This window comes from Sparus aurata, chromosome 22, assembly GCF_900880675.1.
Source record: "Sparus aurata chromosome 22, fSpaAur1.1, whole genome shotgun sequence".
Lineage (NCBI taxonomy): Eukaryota > Metazoa > Chordata > Actinopteri > Spariformes > Sparidae > Sparus > Sparus aurata.
Window position 1 is genome coordinate 20,348,160 of NC_044208.1, and position 21,860 is coordinate 20,370,019.

At 45.0% G+C, this 21,860-nt stretch overlaps 1 protein-coding gene across 1 annotated transcript in view; it reads left to right on the top strand.

Annotated features, from left to right (window-relative positions):
- Positions 1–16,086: 16,086 nt before the first annotated feature.
- LOC115574635 (potassium channel subfamily K member 2-like) overlaps positions 16,087–21,860 on the top strand; it is a 35,589-nt gene continuing 29,815 nt past the window's right edge. The window contains exons 1-2 of the mRNA XM_030406291.1: positions 16,087–16,574; positions 18,634–18,956. Coding sequence (XP_030262151.1) covers position 16,574; positions 18,634–18,956 — 324 coding nt within the window. The 5' untranslated portion in view covers positions 16,087–16,573. The remainder of the gene's footprint in view (positions 16,575–18,633; positions 18,957–21,860) is intronic.

The following is a 21,860-nucleotide window of genomic DNA, read 5'->3' on the forward strand; positions in this document are numbered from 1 at the left end:
TTTGCAGGTCACAGCTCGGCGGTCGGGACATGGTGTTCAAACTTAAAGCGTCTCTCCTCTCTACGGTCACAGCACATACACAAGTCCTTTCTTTTTCTGAGTCAGCTCTTTTGTCATCCCTTTTCTTTTCTTTGAGTGTTTTTCACAGCTTGGTCTATTTGGTAGTATAAACCTTCATTGGGAGCGCTGGAACTGGTAGCTTCCCCTTGTTGTGTCATTGCCAGTATACAGGGGGATCCTCCACTCTGGGCTTTCCCTGAGCAGACAGAACCGCCTCTTTATGGGGTTCTGTTTCCTGATTGGATGAAGTGGGCGTGCGTGAGCGGTGGAGAGGAGAAACATGGGTTGCTAACCAAACACACAGGGATTACTGTTGGAATAAAGAGCTATTTAACACATATTCCAATAACAAAAAATGATCACTTAAAGCAGCCTGAAATGGTTAGCACAAAAACCACTCACGAAGGGGTGAGGAACGTTTTAGGTTGCCTGGTTCTGACGCCACAAACACAGCTGTGAAATATCCTGACATCCTCTCAGAAACGTAGCTTACAAATGTTCTAACCTCGATTCAATAATGCAACCGCCATGCCTTCCACCTCCTGACATGAAAGTCAGCTTATAAACACGCACAGTGATGTGAACCTGAAATGAGACGTATCGTAGAAATGTGAATATGAAATGTATCACAGGAGCGAAGTCAAACGTATCCGTCGTTTGTTTGCAGAAACATGAAATGAAAACATTTTATTCTGGAGACTTGGCTGCAGAACATCGTGCGACTCTCATTTCCATACAGTGTTTTAACATGCAGATGTGGTGTTTTGTAATCGCAGGCGCGTATGATCTGCACACACACAGGCATACAAAAGCCGTGATCAGAGTGTAGTATGCGTGTCACTGAGACGAGTGTGTTATCCAGCAGATAATGAGCTGTTGGGCCGCTGAGTGCTGAAGGCTCCAAGGGGGAAATGGGTAACCATAAAGTCAACGTGACGGGAGGACAGGGAGGATTTCTATGGGGGCTCTCTTATCAAAGCCCGCCACATAATGATAATGTCTCACGGCAAGAGGTTGTTATGCAAAGTGCAAAACCACAGTCGTACACGCTCAACAATTTCCCCTAAAACACATGATTCTGTCACAATTAAACATTTGCTTTCTGTCTCTGCAGCAGTTTTTCGTCGGAAAAACCAAAAGATATTTTTGTGGTTTGCTGATGTCTTGTTTGAGGTCGTGTCTGCAGGGGGAGGACGTGGTGGGAGTTGGATACGAGAGACAAATTCACACGTATGGATCTCCTCAGTTCGGCTCTCAGACGCATATTGATTGGTCCGTCATTGTCCCTGACCACAGTGTGTCACTGGCCTGTGAAGACAATGGAAGAGCTCAGGCTGGTGTTGAGATAAGCAAAGTGGAGATTCCTTTGTGTGAACGTAAGAGCCGTGTGTGTGTGTCTGTGTGTATGTGTGTGTATAGCCAACCTAAATGATTAACCCAGTGTGGCAGTAGCTACAAAATCTGGAGTAAAAAAAAAATAAAATTATTAAATCCATTCATTCTCTGTCCCAAAGACGCCTTCCTAATTTATGCATCAATCTGCTGCCAAGAGCTGAATTCAAACTGCTAGGAAGGAAGATGTCACTCACAGTCTCACTACACACAGCGCCATCATTCAAAAAATCTCCCCTCATGCGTTGTTTGTGGCTGCTGCCATCCTTCAGTGTGCATGTGTGTGTGTGTGTGTGTGTGTGTGTGTGTGTGTGTGTGTATGTGCGCTCCGTCCCATATGCCTGCGCTTTGCAAACCGCCCTGTCAAACAAACAACCCCCTCGGAGAAGTTCTTTATTTTCTCGGTGACAGGATGTGGCGCTGATCCCATAATAATCTCAGATCCTGCCGAAGGAAGAAAAGAAAGGGCTGGAAAAGAGCAGAGCCACTGGTTACAAAAGGAAGAGTCTATACCGTCTATTATCACCAGGAATAGAACAGCAAATTGATATGGCCGTTCTAGTCATCGTAGAGCTGCGTTTGTGCCTCTTTCTGCAAAAAAAGGTGAAACATGTGGTGCATTCTCAACGAGCTGCACTCTCGCATCTTCATGCTGAGAGAGGTGCAACCCCAACACATACTCCCTGCACCTCACTGAAGCTCAGCGTCTTGTTCATCATAACCCTTTTCACTAAAGAAGCCAAAGTCAGGAATGAATGTGTCCTACTCTGGCCTGTCCACATTGCTTCATTTTGTACATGGTCAGAGAGGACAGTTCCTTCTAGTTAAAGCTGCTGTGAGCGTTTGAGCTGACTTCCTGCCCACTACCCCCTCCCTCCTACTCTACATCATGACAACTGACAGAAGCAAACAGGAGGACCCTCATCATTGGGAAATTCACAAGCAGACAGAATCCTGATTGGATAAAGTGGAAGGGGATACCAGGAAATGTATTTTCTCTTTAACTACACGAGCAGGGGGAGGAGAGACGTGGGTTTCTGACCAAATACTGTTGGAATATAGAGCTATTTAATGTTTATTTTAGTAAGAAAAACCTCACTTACTGCCGCTTTAAAAGTAGTCGCAACTGGTTGATGGTTGGGTGGTATGTATGGAGACAAATGGGGACCAAATGTTTTTGTCATTTTTGGTATTTGGAAGACAGAATCATAAATCTAAAAGCCAACATTAAAATCTGAGAGCTGAAGTTTTGATCTTAAACCCCAACAAATGACAACTAAACCAAACTCCAAACCAAAGGGACATAAACATATTATCTTTCATTATAGTTATTAACAGAGGCGTTCATGGAGACAGGGCAGCCAAGCCGTTTCGGGACAACTGTCAGCCGTGTTTGTGGGGAAAGACCTCATCTATTTTAAGCCAAAACATCTTTTCCTAACCCTAACCAAGTGGTAATTGTGACTTAACCTAACCAAACCATAAGCACAGCCTTGCCGCAATATAAAAGTAAAACAAAAAAACTGAACCAAAAGAAAATAATGCAAGTGAGGGTAGCTGTTAACTCTGGCCGACTTGTCCAGGGTTTATCCCACCCCTGGGATTGCCTCCAGCCCCCTCGACCCTGTAAAAGGATCAGCGGTTACGGATCATGAATGAATAATTCCTTTTTTTCCTTTCATATGAACATCTCCCAGTTTTCTCCAACCAACTTTTTGCCCTCGTGTGGTTGGAGATCAGTTGCGGGGCTTATTGCGTCATGAGTTACTGCAGAACAAGGAAGGCTTGAAGCCTTTATATCCGTCGAGAGCCTGTTCGACTGCTGTGGAAGCCTCGGTGTCATAAAGGACCATATTCCTCAGAACATTAAACATTTGAAGAATATATAAAGACAGACATCTTCTTCGCCATACAATAAACCTTATTATGTTGATTCTGACCTCGTAATGTCTCCACCTCCCACCGCTTCGCTAGTTTGATGAGCAACAGCGATAAAACTTGGAGGCATTACCACAAGCAGCACAGCCGTGGTAACATGTGACACAGCTGAAAGAAATCACGATCCGGAAGTCATTTTCAAGCGACCTCTCAGAATAGGGATTGATTTACAAACACTGTACAGTAGTTTACGAGCCTGGAGCGTGTTCCCCTGTGAGAACAAACACTTATCCTTTTTGGCAGATGAAATGAGATCGTCTGATTTGTTACACTTGAGGAAGCCGGCATCAGTATGATAGCCTCATAACCACATCGTTGCTGCGTGGGATTACACTCATATATCACTTTATTCTGCATGGACTCACCCCAGCGGTTATCTCCTCTCACCAGCTTGCACAGTAAAGTGTGCGTATCAGCTCATTCAGCGTGACCCCTCCATTAATCTTAATTAACCCCCCGCTGGCTGTGGTGCACCTGTGCGACGGAGCGTTATGGGATAGGTGACACCGCCGTCTCAGCGGGTGGTGGAGAATGAAAGGGGACAGAAACACGCGCCAAAGTCTGGATTCTGATGTGACGGAAGGAGGGGAGAGAAAACTTTGAGGGTCACCGGCAAGACAGCCTCCGAACATGTTTCCAGACAATAGGAACCTATCGTACAGGGTGAGAGTAGAATTATCTACATGAGGGAGGTCGGCTTTTTTGTAAAACTCACAACCAGACTAATTTTCCATTCCTCTTGAGGCTCCCAACCAACCAACAGAGTGATCGTGTTGTGCAGGTTTTTTTCCCGAAGAGGCTCGAGATGTTTGTCAGTGAGTGAAAGTGCGTCCTTGACAAACACAGTGCATAGACGGAACAGGAAGTGTCATTGTGGATGTGAAGAGATCGCAGACATTCTCTGCCTGAAGTTTTCTTTAGTGCCTCTTCAACGTCGATGGAGTAACTGAAATTCTTTACTCTGGTAAAAGCACAATTACTGGCATATAAAACGACTGGAGTAAAAGGGAAAATTTAAATTTGAGAATCCAACTCAAGTAAACAAAATGTAATAACTTTTAATCAATAGCGATCATGAAACTAAGGTTGACGTTGAAGCATGCCAATTTAAAAATCGAGATACGAGATAAGATCATGTCACCAGTACAGCGTCTATAGATGAAACATGAAAAATTAAGTAGAAAACAACATTTTTACCCATCCACAGTGATTCCCAAGTGTTGCTCAATCCCTGCCTTTAGAACAGACTAGCTCAAAGTAAATTCGAATAGAGCAGTTCAGTTTTTTAAGAAGGAACATAAAAATGTTCTCTTTCCTTACAGAAACATTCTCACTCGTGTTCTTACAGGCTTTTTCATCCCAGTTTCTCTTTTTATCTTGGCTTTTATTATGTTGCCTGTCTCCCAGTTTAAGAAGTAATTAGTCGGAATCCACATGTACCGAACAAATCCATGTGTGAATGCCCATGTGCATGACTGGGTGTCTTTTTAAAGCTTTTTTAAACCCTTTTCCTGCACACCCATCCCATTTAATTCTATTTCTCAGTTTTTCTCTAACACTGATTCATCCTCATCTACATCCATTTAGACATGACATGAAACTCCCATCCACCTGTACATGTGTATGTGCAGCAGGGAAAGGTAAAAGCCGTCATTTCTAAAATAAAATATTTGATAGAATTACGTGTAATACCATTGACCTTAACCACTTTAACTCGTTCATCTTCTTTGGTAGGCTATTATGTGTGAAAAGGTTTCCCCCCTGATGAATACCAATTCAAGACTGTAATTATTGTTGCAGCGCGAGCCGCTTCAAAAGTGATTTTCCTCCCCTCCTCTTTATACTTCAAAGCACCACGGGCACCAGAGTGAGTTATTCCGTGTGAATTTAACAGGCCTGGCGGAGTTTGCATTTACAGGTGCACGTCACAGTTTATTTTGCTCAGCTGTTCATGATGATTGATTTTTCGCAGGGCTCACTTAAAAGAAAGCAGGCGATGAAAGACCTTCATCCCGTGTGTACTGGATTTCTCTTCTGTCCTTTATCAAGAACCAGCGGCTGGAACAGCCGGACCTCACATTCAACATGCAACACCATGAGGAACCTTCGTAACATCAGTTATTGTTTCCACACCAGTGCTAACTGCGTATGAAACGATGTATCATCTGCACAAACTCCAATCAAAATCCATGAGCTTTGCGACTATAAAAATCGCTCTGGCAAAAAGGCTGCAGTTAACTGGACTTTATTGCATTTGCCTCTGAAACAAGGGTGTGAAACAGCCGAACAGCAGAATAAAATGTTGGCATCAAACTATTCTGCAAATCCCGGATATGTAAAATTTGTAAGTTTTACACATATATCAATATTTCTTACAATGCATGTCAAATAACACTCAGATTACTTGCACACGAGCTGACAGTCATGTTAGTGGGAGGAGGAAGGGAAGGATAGTTGGTCGGCAAGACAGCCGACAAGCGAGACACCGCTGTTTGAGATGGTGTTGGTGGTGAAACCGCTGGATATTTTCACAAGATGACAAGACAGTTTCCAACCACGCATGTGGTGACAGAACCAGGTAAACCACAACATACCAAGAAAGAGAGACCGCTGTTCGAGGTGGCATTCCAACCTTTATCAGCCTGAAACCACTGGATATTTTGACGGGATGACGGAACATTTGAAAGCAACGGTTTTGGGGACAGAACCAGGTAAGGCAAGACTTGCCATGCAGGAGATGACTGTTCGAGATAGTATTTCAACATTTGTAAGCGTGAAACCACTAAATATTTCAACGCATCGTCAGGACATTTTCCAGCCATATTTGCAGGAACAGAACCATCCATCCATCCATTTTTATCCGCTTATCCGGGGCCGGGTCGCGGGGGCAGCTGCCTGAGCAGGGACACCCAGACTTCCCTCTCCCCAGATACTGCCTCCAGCTCTTCGGGGAGGACCCCAAGGCGTTCCCAGGCCAGCTGGGCGACATAGTCACACCAGCGTGTCCTGGGTCTTCCTCGGGGTCTCCTCCCGGAGGGACATGCCAGGAACACCTCCCGAGGGAGGCGTCCCGGGGGCATCCGAAACAGATGCCCGAGCCACCTCAGCTGGCTCCTCTCGATGTGGAGGAGCAGCGGCTCTACTCTGAGCTCCTCCCGGGTGACAGAGCTCTTCACCCTATCTCTAAGGGAGCGCCCTGCCACCCTGCGGAGGAAACTCATTTCGGCCGCTTGTATCCGGGATCTTATTCTTTCGGTCATGACCCAAAGTTCATGGCCATAGGTGAGGGTCAGAACGTAGATTGACTGGTAAATCAAGAGCTTCGCCTTTCGGCTCAGCTCTCTCTTCACCACGACGGACCGATACAAAGACCGCATTACTGCGGCCGCTGCACCGATCCGTCTGTCAATCTCACGCTCCATCCTTCCCTCACTCGTGAACAAGACCCCAAGATACTTAAACTCCTCCACTTGAGGCAGGAACTCTCCTCCCACCTGGAGGGAGCAGGCCACCTTTTTCCGGTCGAGAACCATGGCCTCGGATTTGGAGGTGCTGATTCTCATCCCAGCTGCTTCGCACTCGGCTGCAAACCGCCCCAGGACATGCTGGAGGTCCCGGCTCGAAGGAGCCAACAAGACCACATCATCCGCGAAAAGCAGAGATGAGATCCATTGGCTCCCGAACCAGATCCCCTCCGGCCCGTGGCCATAAAAGTAATGAACAGAACCGGTGACAAAGGGCAGCCCTGCCGGAGTCCAACATGTACTGGGAACAGGTCTGACTTACTGCCGGCAATGCGAACCAAGCTCCTGCTCCGGCAGTACAGGGAGCGTACGGCCCTTAACAGAGGGCCCCCGACCCCGTACTCCCGGAGCACCCCCCACAGTATGCCACGAGGGACACGGTCGAATGCCTTCTCCAAGTCCACAAAACACATGTGGACTGGTTGGGCAAACTCCCATGAACCGTCGAGCACCCTGCGGAGGGTATAGAGCTGGTCCAGTGTTCCACGGCCAGGACGAAAACCGCATTGTTCCTCCTGGATCCGAGGTTCGACTATCGGCCGAATTCTATTCCAGTACCCTGGAATAGACTTTCCCGGGGAGGCTGAGGAGTGTGATCCCCCGATAGTTGGAACACACCCTCCGGTCCCCCTTTTTAAATAGGGGGACCACCACCCCGGTCTGCCAGTCCAGAGGCACTGTCCCCGACTGCCACACGATGCTGCAGAGACGTGTCAGCCAAAACAGCCCCACAACATCCAGAGACTTGAGGTACTCAGGGCGGATCTCATCCACCCCCGGTGCTTTGCCACTGAGGAGCTTACGGACTACATCAGTGACTTCGGCTTGGGTGATGGATGGGTCAACCTCTGAGTCCCCAGCCTCTGCTTCCTCTATGGAAGGCGTGTCAGCGGGATTGAGGAGATCCTCGAAGTATTCCTTCCACCGCCCGACGATGTCCCCAGTTGAGGTCAACAGCTCCCCACCTCCACTGTAAACAGTGTTGGTGGAGGACTGCTTCCCCCTCCTGAGGCGCCGGATGGTTTGCCAGAATTTCTTCGAGGCCGACCGGTAGTCCTCCTCCATGGCCTCCCCGAACTCGTCCCAGACCCGAGTTTTTGCTTCCGAGACTGCCCGTGCTGCCGCACGCTTGGCCTGCCGGTACCCGTCAGCTGCCTCAGGAGTCCCCCGGGCCAGCCAGGCCCGGTAGGACTCCTTCTTCAGCTTGACAGCAACCCTTACTTCCGGGGTCCACCACCGGGTTCGGGGATTGCCGCCGCGACAGGCACCGGAGACCTTACAGCCACAGCTCCGGACAGCCACGTCAACAATGGAGGTGGAGAACATGGTCCATTCGGACTCAATGTCCCCAGCCTCCCTTGGGATCTGGTCAAAGCTCTCCCGGAGGTGGGAGTTAAAGATCTCCCTGGCAGAGGGTTCTGCCAGATGTTCCCAGCAGACCCTCACGATACGTTTGGGTCTGCCAGGTCTGTCCAGCTTCCTCCCCCGCCAGCGGATCCAACTCACCACCAGGTGGTGATCAGTTGACAGCTCAGCCCCTCTCTTCACCCGAGTGTCCAAGACATACGGCCGGAGGTCAGATGACACGACCACAAAGTCGATCATTGATCTCCGGCCTAGGGTGTCCTGGTGCCACGTGCACATATGGACACCCTTATGCTTGAACATGGTGTTTGTTATGGACAAACTGTGACTAGCACAGAAGTCCAGTAACAAAACACCACTCGGGTTCAGATCGGGGAGGCCGTTCCTCCCAACCACACCCCTCCAGGTAACACTGTCATCGCCCACGTGGGCGTTGAAGTCCCCCAGGAGAACGACGGAGTCCCCGGTTGGAGCACTCTCCAGTACCCCTCCCAGGGACTCCAAGAAGGCCGGATACTCTGCACCGCTGTTCGGCCCATAAGCCGAGACAACGGTGAGAGTCCTATCCCCGACCCGAAGGCGCAGGGAAACGACCCTCTCATTCACCGGGGAGAACTCCAACACATGGCGGCTGAGCTGGGGGGCTATAAGCAAGCCCACACCAGCTCGCCGCCTCTCGCCGCGGGCAACTCCAGAGTAGAAGAGAGTCTAGCCTCTCTCAAGGAGTTGGGTTCCAGAGCCCAGGCTGTGCGTGGAGGTGAGCCTGACTATTTCTAGCCGGTACCGCTCAACCTCCCGCACCAGCTCAGGCTCTTTCCCCCCCAGTGAGGTGACATTCCATGTCCCCATGGCTAGAGTCACCATCCGGGGATTGGGCCGCCGGGGCCCCCGCCCACGACCGCCACCCATATCCCTCTGCACCGGCCCCTTCTGAACCCTCCCGCGAGTGGTGAGCCCACGGGAGGGCGGGCCCACGTTGCTCGTTCGGGCTGCGCCCGGCCGGGTCCCGTGGGCAGAGACCCGGCCACCAGGCGCTCGCCTGCGAGCCCCAACCCCAGGCCTGGCTCCAGGGTGGGGCCCCGGTGACGCCGATCCGGGCGACGTGCACGTCCTTGGTCTTCTTGTATTCATCAGGGGCGAGTGAACCGATCTTAGTCTGACCCGTCACCTAGGACCTGTTTGCCTTGGGAGACCCTACCAGGGGCATTAAGCCCCGGACAACATAGCTCCTAGGATCATTCGGGTGCTCAAACCCCTCCACCACGATAAGGTGCCGGTTCAAGGAGGAGGAACAGAACCATGTAAGCCAAAAACAAGTCAAGCTAGAGACCAGTGTTAGAGATGATGTTTCAATATTTTGTAAGTGTGAAACCAAAAGATATGTTGTCACACAGCATTCGGACATTATCAATAATGTTTCTGGTAAGCCAAAACATGTCAAGCAAACATCTCTAAGCCTTTAACCACTCAATTTTTGTATCAATATGATGGGAGATTTTCCATCCATGTTTTGGCAACAGAATGAAGACAAACCAAGCGAGAGACCACTGTTTGAGGTGGCATTTTAACATTAGTTATGATGGTTTGCATTAGCATGAAACCACTGGATATTTTTAACAAGACATTATAACATTTTTCAGCAATGTTTGTGCCGACAGAACCGAGTAAGCCAAAACATGATCTCTTGGGCGCTAGGGAGTTTTGTGCCTGAACGTAAACAGTCCATAAGCACAGTGTTGAAATGTACGTAATTGCAGGAATGTACATTGCTGACATTTTTTTTTCTGTTGACTGGATTGTGTACAATTCTCTGTGTTCTAAGATGTTTTAAAAAGTTTACTGTCTCATTCATGAACCTTGCATTCAATAGGCTGGCCTCTGTAGCTAGCTTTTCATACTTATTCAGAGAAGCTTCCCTTTTTCCTTTTACAAGATTATACGATGAGTGTCAAATCATGCATCAACAATTCATCTGCTTTTTTTTAATCATTTTTAGGTCAATACCTGTTTGGGATACACAGTATCTGTTCATTTGCTCGCAGATGACTCAGATCAATCTAAAGGCAATCGTTATATGTTCAGTTATGGCCCCTGCTGTCGAAACAACTGATGACACACCTCTGCAGTGTGAGGAAAACTGCAACCTCAGTCGAAATGATTCAGGTAGATTCAGCAGGATTTGCTGTAAAGATGTGATTTAGTTGCCTCACCTTGAACGTTCTAATAGTCTACATTGCAAGCGTGCAGGCAGGGTTGTGAAATACACACAGTATGTTTAAACATTAATAAACCCCTTGATAGCTGATGTTGCCGATTGTCTGTTTTCTGTGCATTTTTCCAGCTATTGCTGTTGAAGTTTGACCCCGAATATTGCACTTTTTTTGTATGACTCTGCATTTATAAAAAAGGAGGAAAGGCCCGAGGGCTGGATTGAGAATTAAGGCCTTCATATAGCCTTCTGATCTCCAACCATCTGTTCTTATGATACCTTAAACGTGTTGTAATTTTGTATCACCACCTCATGGAAGGACCCTGATTATCCGCAGTCATTTGGTGCAAAACATTTAAACTGGAGGGTTTCTTTAAGTTAATATGGAAATGTTGCATTCATGGATAAGGGTAAAACCCACAAAGTGTAGAATTTAAATGCTAATTAACACCAGATTCCAGTAAGAAGCTACTTTCTCAGCACCTTTTTTTTTTTCCAAAGGTCACATGTCACTGCAAAACAGCTCACTACACTAGTGTCTGGCATTTTGCTGTAACACAAGGAGAGATTTCTATGGTAATAAGGTTTCATTAATGCAACAATGTCACCCGTAATAAGATTACTGTCATATAACAAAAGCCACATGCCTCCTAATGTCACGGGTGCTGTCCTGTTCGAGGGAAACAATTAGGACGAGAGATGCTGGAGCAGGATGTTATGAGGAGACTATTAATGAGATGACAAAGACACAAATGCACTCATTAAGCCGTTACCTAAATACATAAATGCAGGAAAGATTACTTCACATAAAGCCAGAGACCCATCAGTGTAACTGTGTCGTCTGAATGAGTTAGAACGTCCTGGGACAGCCTCCGTCAGGCTTCATCCCTCATTTCTTCAGAGCAATCATGCTGAGTGACTCTAATTCAATGATGCACTGCTACATTATATCCATTGATAAAAATGCTTTCAAAGTCAATGGAAATTCAGATCATCTACCATAAATTATAGCTATGTATGCACATTACGCTGCAAACATAGCATTCACTCTATTGTGTGTGACAAGGCAGACAAACTTCAGCTGGCAGGCAATTTAGAGATAAGCCTCCTGCGTTGTTATATATCGTATACGACTCGGGCTGTAATAGCTTCTTTAATGGAAGTGGAGGCTTTTGAATAGATTCTTTCCTCCTTTGAATTTGAGAGGTATAATTGTGTTGTCTGACTGCAAATTCCATCAAAGCTCATCAAGAGCAAGAAGAAGAAGAAATGGGAAATGCTTCAAACTTGCGATAGATAACTTTTTTCGCTTTCGCTTGTCATCTTGCACAGTGTAAAGACTGTGGAAAGATGATGTGTACAGGTTGGATTCTTTGAAACCTAGCATTCACAATGCAACTCGGCCAGCTCGACTCTTCCTAGAAAAGTGAAGGTCAAATTCGACACAATCTGCAAATGCGCAACCGAAACGGGAAGAGACATTGTTTTCCCAGGTAGCAATCCTCAGGTGACTTTGGATGACTGGAATAACAGTAGAAACCCTACAGTGAAAACTAAAAAGACGAAGAAGGAGCGTAATAGAAACTGAGGTTAAAAAAAAATAATAAAAGAGAGAGAGAATGGAGTTTGGTGGTGTGACAAAGTTTGTTACCCCGTTGATATGCGTTTCCCCTTACAACTGGGATTTGAGATTCAAAACCGGCACTTTATCGCCTAACAACAAAACCTGCTCACTAATTAATCCAACCGGATATTTTACTTTACCGACTTGTCATCGCACTGAGATTGAGGTTTAAAGTTCAGATTGGGATTCTTATTGTTGTTTTTTTTGCTTTGGACAGTAGCCAGGCTGCTAGCGAAAGCCATATTGCTAATGCTGTCTTTGCGACGGCAGCGGCCGCCAACAGTTATACCACAGGGAACTCTGGGCTATAAAGTTATGGTGCGAGAAAAAGAAATTGCAAAGAGAACATTTCATAATTCAGAATGCTCAGCATCTTTATCTACGGGACTGGTCTAAAAAAAGACTTGACACTCTGAGTGCCAAAAGAAATAGATGAAAACTGCAAAGGAAAAGTTACAAAACAGCCCCAAGGCCACACCGACAAAGTCAGCAAGATTCACAGCCTGTCACATTCTCACACCACGGGCATCACTGAATTGTTGTAGTTCTGCTGGCAGAGCAAAGACAGCAATGGTGGCAGGAGGCCATTTTAAATATATCCCCGCAGCAGAATTTATATTAAATGTATTCTGTATATTCACCTAGCTTGAGCGGTAATGAACCCTACTGTTCCCCGGCCAAGCCGACCTCTTACCCCTTTCGGGAAGCATCAAGAAAATGAACCCTCAGTGGATTAACGGGAGCTCGTAACACTTCTTGCCTGCAGTATTAGAACAATTAGTACGAACTCAAGCCCTGTTCTGCTTTAATGTTTTCGTCTGCTGCTCTCAGACACTTTCCCTTGCTCTCCATCTGGTTGCTTGCACTGTGGCTCACTGCACCAATAACACGCTGCCCTGCAAAGAGAGACGCACGGCTATCTGCTTATTGATGCAAAATGAGCCCCGAACGCGTGTGGAGTTCCCTGCGTTACATCCTGCTGCCAGGGAATCCATCACGACACGATACACTGAAATAATCGAGCTGACACCAGAAGGCTTTGAACGGCTGCAACCAAGAAGTTTATACGCGTATGAAGCCACAGTTTCCACTGCTACACTTAAGAGCAGAACTGTAACGTTAGCAACATAAGCAAATCCAGCGCTCCAACCATTAATCCTCTGAGTCTTTGGCTCATTGAACGAAATGAAAGTTAATATCGGGACAAATTTGCAGCATCCATACACAGGAACTTGAACGTGACTCAGAGACGTTGGATCAGATCTGAAGATTCACTTATATTTCTTACACATGCACAGGTAAAGAATGAAGGAGCACGGACAGAATAAATCAAAGACTTACAAACAGAAATAATTAAGCATTGTTATGTCACGATTGCATCGCACGGCCAACATGAAAAGCCCCCGACACTTTGTGATATTTCAGGCAGGAATGCGTTGTCCACCTCTTGAGCGATGGAGGAAACACTCTAACTAATGAGCCCCAACCATCAAACAGACCGGGAGCATCTGAGACCTTCACTGTCAACACCTCCAACACCAGCAGAGGAGGATGATGATGGAAGACGAGAACATGGCTGACACATATGTTCGACTTCCTATTAATATTAATCTGCTGTTCTTTGAGCTTGTGAGCGCAGTTCGGATACTTCACCAAGAAGAAATATGGGAAAATGAAAACTGCAGCTGGCGATTTTTGTCGGAATGAGCAATTATCTGGACACAACCCACTGGAAGCCTTTTAAGAGTTGGAGCACAATGCATGTGTGAGACCATTTATGGTTTTATTGCTGTCATCCTGCAGACTGCGATATATTTATCTTCCGTTTTCTTTGGCAGGAGAGGCTTTTCTTTTTTCTTTGCAGACTGAGAAGCCAACCAATTATGAGTTACTCTCGCTATAATCTAAGATGAAAACTACTTTTTTGCAGCCCCATTAACACGAAGAGAGGAGCTTTCAGAGTGTGACTGTGTTTGTGTGTGTGTGTGTGTAAGAGAGAACGGCGAAGACAAAACAGCACAGCTGCACAAGTCTCTGCGCAATTCAATTAGCTGTAGTAGCTCATGCAAATCAATATTGTGGACACGTGCACACTTTTTTTTAAGCTAACACACACACATACACACACACACACACACACACACACATCCTCACGAGGGCAGAAAAAAAACATCTGAAGTGCAACTGGAAATCAAATTACTGACAACCCCTGCCAGCCTTGGTTTTGTGTATTCATTGAGCGATCACACCTGCGAGCTAAGCTACATCTGGGACATAAAGCACACGCCGTCACACTAATTCAGATAAATTTAATTAATGCATTGACAGCTGCCCTTCAGGGCATGTACAGCCTGAAGTCTGCTGCCTGCTGATAAGGTGGACGAATGGGAGACCCCGACTCGTGACTAGGATGTCACAGGATTAAAATCAATGGTCAAGGGAGGAAAGAGCTTTGTCTTTTCTCCCTCAAACAGAATTGAAGTGCCCTTGAGGAAGAAACTGAACAAAATAAACCACAGAAGACCTTAATCACACGGTGGCCGTTCTCCTCAGAACGCCACACTCAGGGTGGGGAACTTGAAATCCTGGGATAAAATAACGCTAAGTTAAAATCTGGAAGGACATGGGGCCACATTTCAAAATAAAAAAAACATATTTGGTAACTCGTTAGCCAATGTTCTGACAAACATCAGGGAAGGTGAAGAGAAAAAACAGGACACAAGATTTCATCAGTTGATCTAAATATAAAGCCCAAAAAGCAAGCAAAAAAACCCCAGGGGCAAATACACACACACACACAAAAAAAAACAAAGACAGATACAAAAACAAAATTGAGTACAGCATTAAGGGGAACACTGGTAGGAACGCAAGGAACTCTGGAGACACGGAACGGAGGTGGGGTAGCAAAAACAGGTGACTGACAGAGAGAGAGGGAACAGCACAGGTTTAAATCACAAACTAAACTAACAAGGGGACGAGGTGCAGGCGGTGAAACACCGGGGGCCAGGACGGTGCTAACAGGACGGATGTGAGACAGGTGAGGGCGAACAATCAGGCTTGGGAAGGAGCACCAAGGACGTTATATTACATCTGGACACGGTCATGTAGGTAGAGCTGCTCAGTGGCATTTTGAAACCAAAAAAAGCTTAATCTTCTGCATTGTGTGGTCCATAGAGCATTAGCCGGCTAGCTTCCAGTTCAGCACCCGGCTAACTTGAACGGGGATAAAGTTATTTAATCGCGCGGCGCTCTTCTCGACTTTGTAATTTTATCGGACCGAATGGCTCCAGTCGGTGAAACGAGTCATTTTTGGAGGTGTTGTGACGCTGTTTTTTGAGCGTTCGGTGCATCACGTGACGTTGTAATTACAGGGATTGGCCACTAGGAAAAGTGGGGGCTTGAGGAGCACAGGAACACAGGAGGGGAACCGAATCACTGGGAACACAGGTGAGCAGGAAGTAGAAAGTAAAAACAAAAGACCCAACACAAAGGATGTAACTCCAAAATAAAACGGGAAATCGATAGCCGGAAAAAACGCAAACCGTGACAGTGTTTGCATTCAACAACCTTTAGAGTGTTTCTCCTCTAAGTTCAGACAAACACCTCCAAGACTTCTGTGTTGATCTTTCTGAATTGGAACAGTAAGGTTAGCTGGAACATGGTTTAATGACATTAGCTGTAACAAACCTGTTGTTTTACCTTGAAGTATGGTCTGATGCCCCTCTGGATTAAACTATCCCCTGTCTTTACAGTTGCTAATAAGATGTGAAATAATAATTAGCGTGATGAATCTGTCAGTGTGCTCTTGGACACCTCAATGGCTGGTTTTGCGCATCTAATCTGTGAGTTTGGGGCAGCTTGATATTTTTTTTGTTTGTTTGTTTGTTCATCCATTATTGTGTGTAATTTTGCAGCATGTGGAGCCTGTGGAGTACAGTGAAGTGAAGTGAAGTGAAGTGCAGTAGCTCTCCTCTCTCCTCTCTCCCTCTCCGTCTGTCTTTAGAGCAGGAGCGCACACGCACAGTCCACAGCAGCGCAGCGCGTCCAGAGTCACACCACAGGAGGAGAAGAGCATCCTCCGACTCGCACGCATCCCAAACCTCTGCGTTCCTCCTTTTAGGAGAGCACCGCACCAGGGCACAATGTCTCCGAACACCCGCACGGATCTCACGGAGGCGACGCGCTCCTGTTGCGCTCCGTCTTAGCGCGTCTTGCGGCGGCGGAACGCGATGTCCTGGATGTATTTTCTCCGGAGATTGTGAAGTAAAAAAAGGGGAAGCGCAGCTCGCAGGAACCATGTGGAGAGCGGCCACGTCCCTCTGTGGGAGCACCGGAGGCACACAGCGACAATAAAGAGGGATACAGTATCTTTTATTATTTTTTTTTTTTATTTTTTATTTTTTTGCTTTTGGACAAAGAGATCCGTCGATGAGGAAACAAAGAGAGACGAGATGGTAGAGAAGTAAGTGCGTTAAAGTTCATCTGGATGGTGGAAAGACGGCAAATATTTCTGCATCAGTCTCTGTGAAGTGTGCACCTTCACAGAGAGATGATGGACAGTTGAGTTGGAGGAAAAAAAACGTGCCCAAATTTCTGTCTGTTAATAGTGAATTCCTCCTGGGCCATTTCAGTAAAAATGCAATATTTTTTTTATTTATTTATTTTTTTTTTTAGCATGTAAAGGCTGAGAAATAAATCATCCAAATCAACAGAAATGAATAAAAATGCTCATGCAGTTAAAAAATATAGTGAATAAACTAAACTGATGAATATTAAAGGGGTTGATTTGACATGTTCCAGCTCAATATTGAGAGAGTGATCCTTCCCATAAGTTGTTTACTGTGCAATACTGGGTATGAGGAGCTCATGGGCTGGTTATGTAATTGCATCTACTGTAGCAAGCTGTTTGGGGGACTGGATTGTGACAAAGAGTGTTTTAATTTTTAATAAGCTCCCATTCAGTCCTTGCATTTATTTGTATTGTCGGACCTAAAGGCAGCAGAAATCCTCAGTATTTTGCTTCAGGGAGCCTGTTCTGCTGTTATATCAGAATAACCCCCCTAAATGTGTTATTCAGTAGGTTGTGATTATCTATTTGATTTCACAATATCAATCTCAATATTCCTAATGAGCTCCAGCTCAGAAGAGGAGGCTAAGATGTGGAGGTGCATGTATTTAGGTGCAGTTGCAACTGTAAATATTGTTGTTGGAGATTGACAGGTGGTGTTAGACATGCTGCAGCCGTGCATTTGATGAAAAAAGTGCTCTACCTGCGCCGGATCAAAAATACTGTGGGTTGTGGAGAGACAGGCTTCTTACTGGCTTTATCTTTTGGAGGAGTGGCATTACAGAAATTAGCCTCACAGTGAGGACACAGATACAGGTTCATCCAGTTCCCATGTGTCAAGTAATTCTGTCGAGTCATTGTATTTTAAAGGTGTGGAAATAATAAATGAATATATTTGCAGGTAGATCTGCGCTGGAACACTTTAATGCTCATGACTTACTGACAATAGGGAGGATATTGATATAGCCATTAATAATTAAGTTTATATTAACATCCAGTGATCACCCGACTATATTCAGATGGTTATTGCCTCGCAGTTTATATGAATTAATCCATCTTTTATATAGAGCTGAAAAAGTTATTGAATTAATCAGTCAGTCGAGTGACAGAAAAGTCACTTTTTTGCCGTGAAGTTATCGTTTTAGTCATTTTTAAAGACTCTGAAACTCAAAGCTCGTCCTCAGTAACTCTGTAAGGACACTCCCACACAGAGTTTAAAAGCCTGCCAACTCCCCTCCAGTTAGTAAGGACTGAGGAGGCCTTTTGGATGAAACGTCTTTAAGAAACTGAAACAAGTCCAGTTGCCTACGATACAGCACCAAGAGTTTTGTCAGGAATATATAAAAAAATTCCAAATGGACAAAATTTTAGTTTGAAAGATTCAACATATGAATTGGAATCAACGACTGAATGAAAAGAAGCAACTGTTCAGACATTACGTCAAAGACGTCAATGTACCCAGCTAACCCCAGCCTGCCCTGCCCCTTACCACGATGGTCTAATATCCTCCATTGTTGCTTAAAAACAGCAAGTTTGTTACTTCGTCAACTGAGTAAACCAAATAAACTCACTAGATGTCAAGAAAGGAGGTATTGTTACGACTATTTTCCTTACTGAACAGAAAAATACACCTGTACATTGTCAAGTTTAGTTAAGCTGAGCTCTGTTGACCGTATTGACTCGCCCCATCACCCAAAGGTGCAGTTCAGGCAGACTACCATCAGCTCATAGGGCCACTTGGCTCAATGGTTAAATTAGCTAATTGCTCATGGCAGGTAGTTGCTCCAGCCAAAGACAGGATGTGACTGCTGGGATGCATTCATTACCGGCAGGACAATAAACGGGGGAAAACACAGTGATGTGACAAATGAGTAAGACCAACATGAGTCTACCCAGGCTGAGTCTCTTCTATTGCCGATAAACTGATCCACATTAATCCCTTCCCTCCTCACAGTGGCCGCACCTGACCTTCTTGACCCGAAGTCTGCCGCCCACAACTCCAAGCCACGCCTGTCCTTCTCAGCCAAACCGGTGCTGCTGAACACCCCGAACGACGATGATGATGACTGTGACACCCGCACCACTGTCATGAGGTGGAAAACCGTGTCCGCCATCTTCTTCTTGGTGGTGCTCTACCTCATTATCGGGGCGACAGTGTTCAAAGCGCTGGAGCAGCCGTATGAGAGTTACGAGAAGTTGGTCATCCTCGAAAAAAAGTTGGACTTCTTGGTCATGCACGGCTGCGTGAACTCGTCTGAGCTGGAGGATTTGGTCAAGGTAGGAGGAAGCATCAAGCTTGTATTATTCAAATCTTTTCTAAAACATCTCACACTGTGTGTTTCTATGAATACTGTATTCTACACAGAGGGGAGAGGAGAGGATAATCCATACTGAGGTTAACACTGGAATTTGGCAGCTTTGCCTTGTTTAACATTGGGTCTTGAGGATTGTGGTTAGTTGTGGACACAATGACTGTGAATACTGCCGGAGCATTACCCTCAGGATCTTTTCTCAGCCTGTTGAGCAACTGAAGAACTAGTTTGTTTGCACACATTTATTCTGTGGCTCTGTTATATCTACATATTTCAGACCATTTCAAAAGGCCCATTTTATATATATATCTTTCCTTTTTTGTTCCAAAGATTTCCAATTCCAAATGTGTACCACAACTTTTCTTCAAGTTTTTGAAGGACTTTTTTTAGAAAAGTGGCAGGAATCACATTTGACAAACAAAACGAGAAGAGTAAAACACACACACACACACACACACACACACACACACACACACAAAACACCAGGCTGACATTGCGTTCAGATTATGAGGATATGCTTGGATCATTTCCAGTCTTTTTAATTAGTTAGAGCAAAGTCCAGTCCAGAGGGGTCCACCAAGACCAAGCCTAGTTGCCTTATTTTAATAAATCCCTCAAAATTGTCCCCAGTTTATGTCTCAGCACCTAGTTAGCATCTACATCACATTACATTGGGTTAGAGACTTGGGATTTGTATTTATGACAGTGTTGTTGCACTGAGATCTGTAGGGGGCGCCAACCATACCAAATCGTAACCACAGTGCTGTCACATTATGAAATACATCAGAAGTGTGGTCCTGATGATCGGGGGTCAAATCAGAAAATGCTCCAATGCGTTGTTGTAAAGGGCAGTGAAGAACTGTGTATTTTGAAAGTTTCCCAAAGTTTCCTGCCCCAGAAGATCTACATTAACATCATTCTACACACAATTTATACAAACTACTACGGGGCACTGACTGTATGGAATATTGTAGGAAACCATCAAGGAAACCTGAGGCAGGTTTTATTTCCATAAAGCAACGTCCGTCAGATGTCAAACATCTGGAATGCTTTACCTCCGATGCTTCCTGTAGCCAGAATGAAGTGTGCCGTTGTATTGGAGGAAGAAAAAAACACAATAAATATATAGTTAATATTGTTTTGGACTCAGTCAAGGCAAATAATATTAAAAGATTATTAACATTCACTTCCTGTGAAGGCTCTTGTTAAGGGTCCCTGTGCTTTCTCCTGCTGGATATAAAATCACATCTCGAACTGAACTGCATTTAATTCTTTTTTTAAACAGGAACACTTTCAAAAAATAAATAAATAAAGCTGACTAAAGGAAATTCACCGTTTAGTAATTTCCAATCACACAAATGTCAAATAAAAACATCTATAAATGTCAGTATTGAGTGAGTGTTCTTCTCATAAAGGACATCCACTGACTTCCACGACTCTTCTTTTATGGATAACTGGATCTCACATCACCCACGGTTGATGAAGAGCATTTCCTCTTGGGGAATCTAGCTGGCATATTGCACTTGTCGATGGTGATTACTTCTTTAATGTGCAAGAACTGAAAGGTCTTTCTAAATCCCAGGACACAAACACATTTATCATTATATATAATGTGCATGATTTATCCATACAGGCTAATATTCAGCTGCAGCCCCTGAATTTGTGTGCCGCTGATAATTTTGTCCCCTTTAAAATAGATAAAATCGGAGAGACGTTATTGTCCCCGAGGGGCAATTTGGTTTGCAACACATCATCCTAAAATTCTAAAACGTCTGTCGCACTCACTGCATAAGTAATATGCAAGAAAAACAAAAATGGGTACATATTTATGAAATATATTTCCTACAATAAGTGAAATACTTTTATTATATGCATAAAAATACCAGCAGGTATCTTAACCTTACTTATTTTGCTTGTAGTTCTTGTTCTCCCGCTTAAATTGACCTGTAGATTAACAGTCTAGCTTGAATGTCAGCTGGTTTTTGTTTGTTCCAAAACGTTCTCACTGTACAAACAGCAGGGCAGAACTGCTGCAGTTTCTTAGATAATGAGACAGGAGCCGTTATCAGCAGCCTGGTCAGTGTCCTTAAGCTTCTTAATTTTATGCTGTACTCTCCCCTCTAGCGTCACGTCTTGAAATGGCCCTCTAGAGGATTAGTATCAAAAACAGGAAGAGTCCAATTCAGGAGGTGGTTCAGTGAGTCAGACACAGGACTTTCTTACAGGAGACTGTGGTTTGTCAACAGTGGCGACACTGAATTGTTTTTAAGTTGTGTTGTGTAAGTGGGTGTATGAAGGTAAATTTGCCTATGTAAGTGACGTTTCTGGATGTTATTTCAACACAAAGCAGTTTGTTTTCCTAAACCTAACCAGACACGACCCTTTGAAAACATTTGTAACAGTCTACAATTCATAACAAGTCAGACTATGTGAAATGTTTATGAGCAAGCATTTTTTTGAACGTCGATGTTGCAAGTAGTGTTTTCTGGGTTAGAGTAAGCGTCAACGTTGAATAGTTTTTTAGTGTTTTTTTCACTAAACATAACCAAATTGTTTTGATGCATAAAACAGAACCAAACTGCGACAAATATGTCTTTTATGAAAACTGACTTTCGAAGGGTAAGACGTGTGTGTGACAGTCTGAAGCTTCAGGCCACTGACCAAGCTGCCATGTTTGACGAGTTGGTTGTGAGAACGTGTTGTCGTTATCAACTAAATCGCCTCATTAAAAAGGAAAACTCCTATAGTTAGGTGAGAAAGACCTTGTTAGAGCAAACACCTTTTCTCATAATAATGAGGAAGCCTGAAGTATAGACTATATTTAGTTATATGAGTGTATAAGTGGTTACCTTATATGGCATCTGGGTTC